Here is an 11,079-nt window from a genome sequence, read left to right on the forward strand (position 1 = left end):
CTGTCCCTCCCCACTGTGGTCCTGCTTTCCTGCAGACAGGCTGAGTTTAGCCCAAAGCTCCACCCCCACCCCCCCAAACCCCAGTGGGCCCGAGTACTCTCCGAAAACGCACCAGAACCCACCGAGGTCAGAGCACAGAACCTTGACCCTTTCAGCCTCTGAGGAGTCTCAGAATAGCCGCAGCTGCAGTGCTAGGGGCCAGGCACCCCGGCTTCTTGCCGGAGGCAGACTGGCTGTTCTTGGTCCAGCCGAAGTCCCAGTCTGTCCTCTGGGTGACAGGTGCTGGCAAGGTCTATGGGTCCAGCTGGGCACTTGGAGTTTCCTATTCAAGTCTCCGTGTGCCCGTGACCGGCCAGATGCTGCAGGACAGAGCGGGTTGGCAGGGGGTGGGGGTCTCAGGGAGCGAAGATGACTGAGTGGCGGCAGCAGGCCCGTCCCCAGGGTGGTGCCCTGGGCCCCTGGGGTTGCTGTACTCTTGGCACCCACCTGCCCCCTCTCCACACTTCTGCAGAGGTTTTTCTCTACTTCCTCTTTGGGGCTGAGTTCAGCTTCCTACCTGAATTCGCATCATAAGCAATGTCTTGACCTCCGGCTGAGCCTCTCAGGACCTGGAGCACGGGAGGGGCCCTCCACGTGCCATTTGCATCTCACCAGTAAACCATGCCCTTGAACTGTCAGGATGTCCCCTGATGGGAAGGGAAGGGTGGGAAGAGCACCCTGAATCCATCTTCAGTCCCCACACACATGCACCCAAGGGGAGCCCCAAGCTCAGCCAGGCTGTCCCAGGCCTTCCATAGCAGGTGAGCTGTTTCTGCAAATGAGTGGTGATGCCTGGACTCCAGGATCTGCTTTATTGGCATAGGACAGTTCCAGAAGCCAGCCTGATGGCCAGTGTCCCCTCAACCACCCCGCTTACAAAAGGACTTAAGCCTTCCTTGCCTCCTTCCATCCTCCAGGGAGGCCCTGTCTTTGCAGACCACCCAGTGGAACACGCTGCTGCCCACCCACTCTGCAGCTGGCCCTCACCAGCAGGCCCATCCGTGCCCTGCCCCCTACCCTGGGGAATCAAGCCCCAGTGCCAAGCCCAAAGCCCTGCCCATCCTGGGGCCAAAATCTTGATTTTTCTTTCTCAGCTGGGTTAATAACTGTCCTCGTTACTGCTACCTGAGAGTATTTTGGACTTCTCATGTTCCCCCAGACCTGACAATCTGAGACCAAGTTCTAAGACGTAGGGAAATGAAAATTCCCAATGTTGCAGACACAGGAAGAGGCTTAGCTGCTTAAAGTCAGGTGCGTCTGAAAGTCAGAGGTGGGGGAGACAAGTGCAATGAGCAGTGGAAAGGACTCCTATCGGTCGTAGCATCGCGTGAGTGGAGGAAGAGAAGGCGAGTGAAGGAAGTCCTTTAGCAAGTTTCTAGACTTTCACACGCCTGCCAAGAAAGACCAAGAAATTAGTCCCCTGGGGCGTTCTGGTCACTGCGCAGGTCATTGAGTCCCCTCCCCACCCGGTGGGGCACTCCCTCACACCAAGTGCCCGCGTCACATTCCTGTTCAGGAGACACGGATGTGACGTCCCCCCCGACTGTGTAAGGAGACTGGGTGAGGCCGGGGTTAGTTTGCCGGCACCGCAAGAACGGCATCCCACAGGCTGGGTGGCTTCAGCAGAGGCCGATGGTCTCACAATCTGGAGGCTGGACATCCAAGGCCAAGGTGCCAGCAGGGCTGGCTTCCTCTGAGGCTGCGGGGGGCTCTGCTCCAGCCCCTTGCCCAGCATTCCCTTCTCCCCACATCTCTGCCTTCGTCTTCACACGGTACCGTCCCATGCACTTGTGTCTGGGTCCGAATCTCCCCACTTTATAAGGACACCAGTCACACTAGAGCAGGGTCTGCTGTAACAGCGTCACCCGACCTTGACCGTCGGCAAGACCGTGTTTCCAGATGTGGTCATCTGCACCGGCGCTGCAGGTCAGGACTTCAGCAGCGGAAGTGTTGAAGTGGCATTAAGTCAGCCCAGTGTCTGCTCAGCACTCAGCGGCTCAGTCATATCCGACGCTTTCTGACCTCATGGACTGTAGCCCACCAGGCTCCTCTGTCCATGGAATTCTCCGGCCAAGAATATTGGAGAGGGTCGCCATGCCTTTCACCCGGGGATCTTCCAGACCCAGTGATCGAACCCGCATCTCCTGCGCTGGCAGGTGGTTCTTTCCCACTGAGCCACCTAACACGGACCCTAACTATGCTCTCTCTGTCCCTCCCACGTAGATCAGCCCCCTGCGGCCCCAGAGACCGAAGAGCCAGGTGATCAACGCCATGGGGGGCGAGCGGCGCTTCTCAGTGTCCCCATCCTCCCCGTCCTCCCAGTCCACACCGCCCCCAGTCATGCCGAGGGCCAAGCTCAGCTTCAGCCTGCAGTCCAGTAAGTGACGTCATCCCGTGTGAATTCCTGACGTTGCCTGTGACCTCCCCCCTCTGTTGAAGGCTCTCACTTTAGACCAGCTTCTTTTCAGTCCAGCAGCCGGAGAGAGTGTTGGTGAGCCTCTGACTTGGAGAAGTGTCCCCCGGGACTGGAGTGGGTCAGGCCACAGCTGAGTCCTGGGTTCCTGTGCTCCCTGGGTGGACGGTGCAGGACCCAGCCAGCGCTCCGGACCTCCTGGGTGCTGGGGGTGACTCGAGAGCACGTGGGGCACCCCCCATTTTGTGTCATGAGATGATGCAGCCCACAGAGTGGGGAAGGGGCCTTTTTGTGTGCAGGAGGAGTGGGAAGGAAGGAGCCCTTCCAGGCCATGCTGAGGGGCTAAGGGTAGAACTTACCTTCCAGCTCTGCCCGATTTCTAGGGCTGCTCAGCATAATTCCTACAGACTTGGTGGCCCCAAATATCAAAAAGTTATTCTGTCATAGTCTGGAGGCCAGGAGTCTGAAATCCAGGTCTCTCCAGTCCTGCTTCCATCTAGTGCAGGGGTCCCCAACCTCCAGGGTCTAATGCCTGATGACCTGAGGTGGAACCGATGTAGTAGTAATAGAAATAAAGTGCACAGTAAGTGTAACGCCCTTGAATCATCCCCAGACCACCCCCGGCCCCACCCCCAGGTCCATGGAAAAAAACTGTCTTCCACAGAAAGGGTGGGGACTGGTGGTCTGGGGGCTCCCACAGCCCTCGGAGTTCCTCGGCTTGTATGCTCATTCCTCCAGTCCCCTCACCCCTCTCTTCCCGGCTCTGTGTTTCTCCTCTTCTTATGGGAGACTGCAGATGGGGTTCAGGGCTCCCCATAAATCCAGGATGATCTCATCTCCAGATCCTTCTACAAAGACCCTCTTTTCAAAGAAGGTCTAAGGTTCTGAGTGCGTGCTTAGTCGCTCAGTCGTGTCCGACTCTTTGCGACCCCATGAATGGCAGGCCACCAGGCTGCTCTGTCCATGGGATTTTCTGAGCAAGAATACTGGAGTGGGTTGCCCTTTCCTTCTCCAGGGGGTCTTTCCGACCCAGGGATCGAACCTGCAGTCCCCTGTGTCTCCTGCATTGCAGGCGGGTTCTTTACTGCCGACCCACCTGGAAAGCCCTCTGAGGTTCCGAGTGGATGTGAATTGTGGAGGGATGCAAGTGGTACCCTAGTTTTCACCCCTGAAGTCAGGCCAGCCAGAGAGGTGACGTCCTGGCAGGAAGGAGGTCGCAGGGACTGAGGATGGCAGCAGACGAGAGAGCCAGGAGGACCCACTGTCCTCCCCGTGGCTGGAGACAGGGCGGGGAGCCTGGTCCTGGGCAGTGGTTTGTGCCGGCCGCCAACAATCGTCCTCAGCTCCTGGTTTCTTCTTGCTGCAAGGGGAGCAGCGGCCATTCCCGAGACAGTCTGTCTGGTCGGGAGTCAGGGCTGCCCCGGGGATGAGCCTCAGGGAGCCAGGTCTTGCTGGGTGCTGGAAGGGAGACCGTCTCCAGGAGGATGTCCCAGCTTCACTTCGTACATCCTTATGCTGTAACCAGAGATCAGAAATATTTTATTGATTTTTTCATAAATAGTTAATAAATAGGCACATTGCCGCTGCAGTGGAGGACACTTTGGTGGTCCCTTAAAATTAAACATAGAGTCACCATAACCCCCAGCAAGCCCACCCCTAGACATTCACCCTGGAGACCTGGACACACAGGCTCAAACAGATACTTGAGTACCCCTACAAATGATTAAAGTGGCAAATTTTAAATAAAGGCCAGAGTAAAAGCAACCAGCCAGCCAGTTAGGAGAGCGACCATTCCATCAGAGGCCACCTTCTCGCACCTTGATTCAACTGCCAGGCCTCCTTATCAGCTGACACCCCTCGTCCTAGGGAGCAGGCTCTTAATGAACGACTTTCCATCAGATGCATCATTGGGTAGGACACCCAACAACAAAAATACCCACTTCTCTCTTTAACATAAAAGGCAGATGATTTCTTAGAGTCTCAACAAAGGCTGAGAAAATAGATTGTCCTAATGATCACTCCTCCCTTTGAAAACAACTCCTTTTCAGTTTACTTTAAAAAAATCAGTACTGCTTCCCTTTGGCTTATTTAAAGCAGCAGTCACAGCGGCAGCTGCTGCTAATACCTGCCTTTCGTAGGATCGTGGCTTTTCCTGTTGTGAGAGTTTTGACAGGCAGGTGGGCTGGTGGTGAGCTGTGTTGTTGGACTCAGCTGAGTGCAGCTCCCTGTAGGAGGCTGAGGCAGCGACCTGGCGGACTCTGAACACTCCAGGCGGAGATGGTCCTTGTGACCCCTGAGCTGTATAGACGCCCCCAGGCGTGGCAGTCGAGGAGGGACCAGAGGGGTCCCAGGTGGACGTGGCTGTTTTTCCAGCGGTCTGATCCACCCTTTAAGCTCGGGATTCAGCATCCGTGATTCTCCTTGTGAAACATTCCCTTGCAGAGGACACAGTCCTGGCCTTCTCTGCTCCCTCCCGATCTCTTTGCTGCCCATTGATGGGCATTTCAGGAGGGTAAAGGATTCCCACCACCCTGCCAGTCCTGAGAGGGCACGAAGCAGTCGTGTGGGGACACACATCGCTCCCAGTGGGGATGGGGGTGTGGGTCTCATCCTCCCCCTTTTCCAGGTTTGGAGCTGAACGGCATGACCGTGGCTGGGTTGGACGTGGCTGAAGTTCCGCCCCCTCTGCCTCTCAAAGGCACCAGCACGGACTATGGGACCTTGACCGAGAACCTGGACTTGACGGGCTCGCCAACGCCCCCGCCCCCTCCGCCTCATCAGAGGGTAAGTCAGGGCTCAGGAACATGGGTCCATCCTCTCTTTCCCTCCACAAAACAGGAATTCTTCCTTCTTTCCTTCCTGATGTTGGCGTGTTTACTTTGGGCAAGCCAAGGCTTGATTTCCAGGAAAAAGTGGCAGTGGTTAGAACGCGATGTGTGTGGCCCGGGGTCCTCTGTCATCCCCACAGGAATGTATGCTCCCAGGGGGTCCTGTGTCATCCCCACAGGAACATACACTCCCAGGGGGAACATGTAGAGGGGGCAAAATTCCAGCCAGTGGGTCCACAGGCCACTCTCGTGACCTTGGAGGTCATTGCCTTGAGGTGCAGTTCTTATGAAAGTTTAGTTTTGAAAAGTAGCTTTTTGTATGAAGACATTTTTCATTTGAAGAAGCTGGCTGATGCCACACACAGGGGACACGTCTTGCTCCCGGATACTGCCCTTGCCCTGAAGAAGCCCTGGTCCCAGCTTGGTTCCAGGCAGCCTCACTCTCCCACTGGCCGTGTGTGGGTGGGGACGGGTGCTCACCACATGGAGAAACTGTGACCGAGCGCGGGATTTGGCTCCAGCTGGAGCACACCCCAGCTCCTCGAGGCTGCCCGTTCCTAGCCCGGCCTCTAGCCATGGGACCTGTCCCCACCCCACTTAGACTCGGGATGCTAGCTGTCACCAGCATGATCGGCCAGCTCGGGCCCTCCTAAGCATCAGTCCTGAGGCTAGTCCCCCCATGGCATCTGTCATTGATTTGGTCTGATGTGTGCTCACTGCTCGGGCCCCTGGGCCTGCCTGCTGATGCAAATATCCTGGGAAGCCAGCACAGCTGTTAGTGGAAGGGCAAACACACACGCTTTGGCGCCATGTGTAAAGGCGCTGTGAATGCCGCGATATTAATCACCCGAGTCTCCTTGCTCTTGGTCTCCTATCTGACTCACCTGCAGCATGAGTGCGCCTTCAGGACGCAGGCCTGTGGGCCAGGGGGTCCTCACCCGGTTTACGGGGCTGCCTCCCCGGCAGGCCCTGAGAGCTGCTATAGGATCACGATCATTCGCCCGCTCTGGGGGCTGGTCCACAGCCTCCTGTCACTCTCACCCTCAAGCTTGGAGTCAGCTGTCTAGCTGTTGCCACTTTAAATCATCCTTTCTTTAAAAATGGCTCACACTCGCCCGCTCCGTCTACTTCCACAGGTAAACAAGCAACCGTCTCATCAAACCTGGGAATCGGCGTTTCTTCTGACCATTCTTTTTCTCTTTGTCATTTTTTTTTAATAGTCATTTATTTATCTGGCTGTGCCGGTTCTTACTTACAGCACACAGGATCTTCAGCTGTGGTGTGTGAACTCTTAGTTGCAGGATGTGGGATCTAGTTGCTAGACCGTGGATAGAACCCGGGCCCCTTGCATGGAGAGCAAGAAGTCTTAGCCACTGGGCACCAGGGAAGTCCCTCTTTTGACCATTCTTACCCTGTCTGGGTTGGAAAGATCCCCTGGAGAAGGAGATGGCAACCCACTGCAGTGTTCTTGCCTGGGAAATCCCCTGGACAGAGGAGCCTGGTGACCTACAGTCCAGGGGGTCGTAAAGAGTCAGACAGGACTTAATAACTGAGCACTACAAAGCTATTCTTTTTCCTCTTGTTACAGTGTCTAAAAATCGTTACATCAGTTCTGTTTTCCACCTTGACTCTCTTCTCTCTGTTAAGCCCTGGGTCACTTTAGTATTTATTTGTCTGCGAATTAGGAGGAACTTGGGTGATGAGTTAGACGCTGCTTTGTCACCGTCCTGCCCTTGAAACTTCTTTTCTCACGTTGAGCTGAACGTGCGCCTGCCCTGAGAGGCTGCTGACAGCGCGCTCTCACCCGCAGAGGACCGTGCTCTGCGAGCCCCTCTGCTGTGCTCTGCCGTGGCTCGTGCCCGCTTACCCTGGCCTGTGTGTCTCTGCCTCCGCTCACTCATTCGTGTGCTCATTTGTTCATTCACTCATTCTTTTACCTGGGTGGTCAGCACGTGGCCTCTCATGCATGTGACATGCCCGCCGAGAGCAGGGCATGAGCTGCCCTCGGTCATTCACGCCCTGGCAGGTCCATTCAGTGTCTCCTTTCACCGTTACAGTCGTAAATTCATTCTTATGACTGAAAGGCAAACTGGGCTATATCCAGCCAGCCACCTGTTTCTGTAAAAAAATATTTTCTTTTTAATTTTTTATTGGAGCATAGTTACTTTATAATGTTGTGTTCAGTTCAGTCGCTCAGTCATGTCTGACTCTTTACGACCCCATGAACTGCAACACGCCACGCCTCCCTGTCCATCACCAACTCCCGGAGTTTACCCAAACCCATGTCCATTGAGTCAGTGATGCCGTCCAACCATTTCCTCCTCTATCATCCCCTTCTCCTCCTGCCCTCAGTCTTTCCCAGCATCAATGTCTTTTCAAATGAGTTAGCTCTTCGCATCAGGTGGCCAAAGTATTGGAGTTTCAGCTTCAGCATCAGTCCTTCCAATGAACACTCAGGACTGATCTCCTTTAGGATGGACTGGCTGGATCTCCTTGCAGTCCAAGGGACTCTCACGTTGTGTTAGTTTATATTATATAGCAAAGTGAATCAGCTATACAGGTACATATATCCTCTCTTTGTTAGATTTCCCTCCCATTCAGGTCATCGCAGAGCCCCCTTTGCTGTTCATTAGGTTCTCGGTGTTGTTCAGCCACTCAGCTGTGTCTGATTCTTTGCAGCCCCATGGACTGCAGTGCGCCAGGCTTTCCTGTCCTTCTCATTAGGGATCTATTTTACATGCAGGCACGTCTGTGTGTCACCCCCAGTCCTCCAATCCATCCCACCCCCTCTGCCCTTCCTGGGGTCCATACACTGTTTCTCTGCGTCTGTCTCTGGATCTGCTTTGCAAATGTTCATCTGTAGCGTTGGAAGACAGCTGCAGCCACTTCTTGATGAACGGTGCCTCCTCCGTGAAGAGTTTAACTATCCCCTCAACCTTATTCACAGAGAAGGCAATGGCAACCCATTCCAGTACTCTTGCGTGGAAAATCCCAGAGACGGAGGAGCCTGGTAGACTTCAGTCCATGGGGTCACTAAGAGTCGGACACGACTGAGCAGCTTCACTTTCACTTTTCACTTTCATGCACTGGAGGAAAAATGGCAACCCACTCCAGTGTTCTTGCCTGGAGAATCCCAGGGACGGGGGAGCCTGGTGGGCTGCCGTCTGTGGGGTCGCACAGAGTCGGACACAACTGAAGTGACTTAGCAGCAGCAGCAGCAGCAGCCTTGCTCATCCCCATTCTTTCCCAACGCAGAAGAGACTGTGGGAGAGAGACTGTTTGTCAGCAGGTCGGGGGATGGTGGCCGCAGGGGCCAGTGTGGCCCGGCCGACCCTCTCTCGTGTGGCCTTTCCATTTCCAAGAGCATGGCAGGCCTCTGGCCCAGCCCCAGAGAGCACCTCCGAGGACTTGTTTGCCCCTGAGCATCTTCAAGGGATGTGAGGAAGGGCCTGTGGGTCCTCTTCCCGGGGGGGCTCAGCTGTGACGTGGCCAGGCTGCCTGGGTGGCCCTGGGTCCTGCATTGTCCCCCTTCCCTTGTTCTTGACCATTTCAACTGCCCAGGTCTGAAACCAGTCCATTTCCAGGCGCCCCTTGATCAAGAGCACATGGATTTAGAACCACCCTAGGTGGCTCAGTGGTGAAGAACCCGCCTGCAGTTCGGGGCCTGGGTTCTGTCCATGGTCTTAGCAACTAGATCCCCCATCTTGCCACTAAGAGTTCAGATGCACAGCTGAGGATCTAGCAGGAGGTGCTAGAGACACGGGTTCGATCCTTGGCTGGGGAAGACCCCCTGGAGGAGGAAATGGCAACCCACTCCAGTGTTCTTGCCGGGGAAATCCCATGGACAGGGGAGCCTGGCGGGCTACAGTCCATGGGGTTGCAAAGAGTCAGACACAACAGAACATGCAAGCATTGCGATTAAAACCACCACCCAAAGGGCAGTGGCTACACTTCTCAGAGGCTGTTCAGATGTCTGACGTATGTGCTTTGTGAAAAGTGGTTCATCAGAGACCCTGGAAAGGCCTGTGGCCACCAGCAGCCCGGTCCTGAGAGTGGTGACCTGCCAGCCCCGTGTCGCGGGGAGAGGACGTTCCCACCCAGGGCTGCAGGTCAATCTTCCCTTGCCCACCCCCCTACCAGGTCAGAACCTCCCGGAGACCATGTCTCTCCTGCCAGAGCATCAGCAGTGAGCCGTCCCCTCATTTTCTGTCTTCCAGCATCTGCCTCCTCCTCTGCCCAGCAAGACCCCACCACCACCCCCTCCCAAGACGACGCGCAAGCAGAACTCGGTGGACTCGGGGATCGTGCAGTGAAGCCGCGGCACCCCCCCGAAGGGCGAGCTGGCATCCTTCGCATCCCTCGCATCTCCTCCCACGTCCGGCGTTTACCTCATGGGGCCTGTGATGTCTGACCGGTGGTGCAATTGCTTTTCCCTAGCAGGATTTCGTCTCCAGCCACAGGGTGAGCGGGCTTTAGCATCAGGGAGTAAGGAGGCGGGTACTGGCCCGGGACATGCGGCTGTGTTTATCAGCGTCCGAGTGTGTCCATCTTGAAAGAGCCTGAGTCTTGCCCCAAAGCCCTTACTGTTTGTGCCAGATGACACATCAGCAAAGAGCCCAGCTGACCTGAGCAGAGCGCAGGAAGGAGAGGTTAGAACTGTGTACTAACAGTGGACAAGTCCTCAGCTCCCCGCGAGACCCCAGGTGCCTCTCCCAGGATGTCTCACGGAACACTCCTGCCTGCACCTGGTGCTGTGACTTGCTGTGGGCTGAGGGCTCCTTCAGTCTCCGTCAGGCAACTGTGGCCAGCCCTTTCCGGGAGGTTCCTGGTTTCCCTCGGCATAATTTAAAATAGGATACTTCTCTGCTACTGAACACTTACTAATTTATGGAGTGGAGGCACCATTAAAAATACTGGATCAGGTGGAAAAAATAAGTATGAGTGTAGGAAGATCCATTTTCTCTCTTTTTAAAAAAAGGATACGGAGACCACAGGCGATGGTTTTAATTGGGGGAACTCTTCTCGTGCCCGTTCTGTACAGAAGTTTGTATATGTGAGGGCCTTTAGGACTTGTTTTGATTTTTGTGGCCCTTCTGTTTGTTGTCCTAGGCACCCGCACATGATTCTCAATATGTGTTCTTAACTTGTAACTGAGGGAAGTGTAAAAAAGAAACACAAATTAAATTTTCTGATTTTTTTTTTTTTCCTCCAAAGCGCAAGCCCTAAAAATGTTCCTGGACAATGATTCAAAAAAAAAAAAAACACTAACTTTGTATGACCTAATATTTTATTCTATCATCTATATTTTTTTATTGACTATAATCATGGTATTCTTCTAGTAGGCTCAAGAGTTAATCATTGACAACAAAAAATAAACTGTCGTTTAAAGTCTCAGTGTCCGACATATTATGTTATTATCCCCTGATGTAGAATATAAAAGCCACTGCTTATATTCTGCTGCTGACTTAAAAAAAGAAAATGCACCTCGTGAGAGTTGGAGTTGCAAGTTAAGTTTTATCTGGGGCAAAGTGAGAACTATAGCCCGGGAGACAGCACTTCAGAGACTGCTCCAAAGAGACGGCGGGGGGACGTCAATGGAGTGCGTGCAGTCAAGCACGTATTTTTTGCAGGAGGCTTCTGCTAGTCACGAGGAGCAGTGATCCCCAGGAGGGATTTCAGTGCTTTTCTAGATGAGGAGATACAAGAATTGGGCTCATAAAATCGGCTCCCGAGAAACTATCTGCAGACCTGTTCTGCCAGTTCGTTCCAGAGCACAGAGTGCCTCGTTTCTGCTCTCCA

The 11,079-nt window shown here is 54.3% G+C and overlaps 1 protein-coding gene across 2 annotated transcripts in view; it reads left to right on the top strand.

Annotated features, from left to right (window-relative positions):
• The window catches only part of DOCK1 (dedicator of cytokinesis 1), a 564,920-nt gene extending 554,292 nt beyond the window's left edge, over window positions 1-10,628 (top strand). For both annotated transcript variants that reach the window (XM_068961248.1, XM_068961249.1), the window contains exons 50-52: window positions 2,263-2,416; window positions 5,079-5,236; window positions 9,498-10,628. In XM_068961248.1, coding sequence (XP_068817349.1) covers window positions 2,263-2,416; window positions 5,079-5,236; window positions 9,498-9,593 — 408 coding nt within the window. In that variant the 3' untranslated portion in view covers window positions 9,594-10,628. The remainder of the gene's footprint in view (window positions 1-2,262; window positions 2,417-5,078; window positions 5,237-9,497) is intronic.
• Window positions 10,629-11,079: the final 451 nt, after the last annotated feature.

The sequence above is a fragment of the Capricornis sumatraensis genome, chromosome 23 (genome assembly GCF_032405125.1).
Source record: "Capricornis sumatraensis isolate serow.1 chromosome 23, serow.2, whole genome shotgun sequence".
In the NCBI taxonomy this organism is placed as follows: Eukaryota; Metazoa; Chordata; class Mammalia; order Artiodactyla; family Bovidae; genus Capricornis; species Capricornis sumatraensis.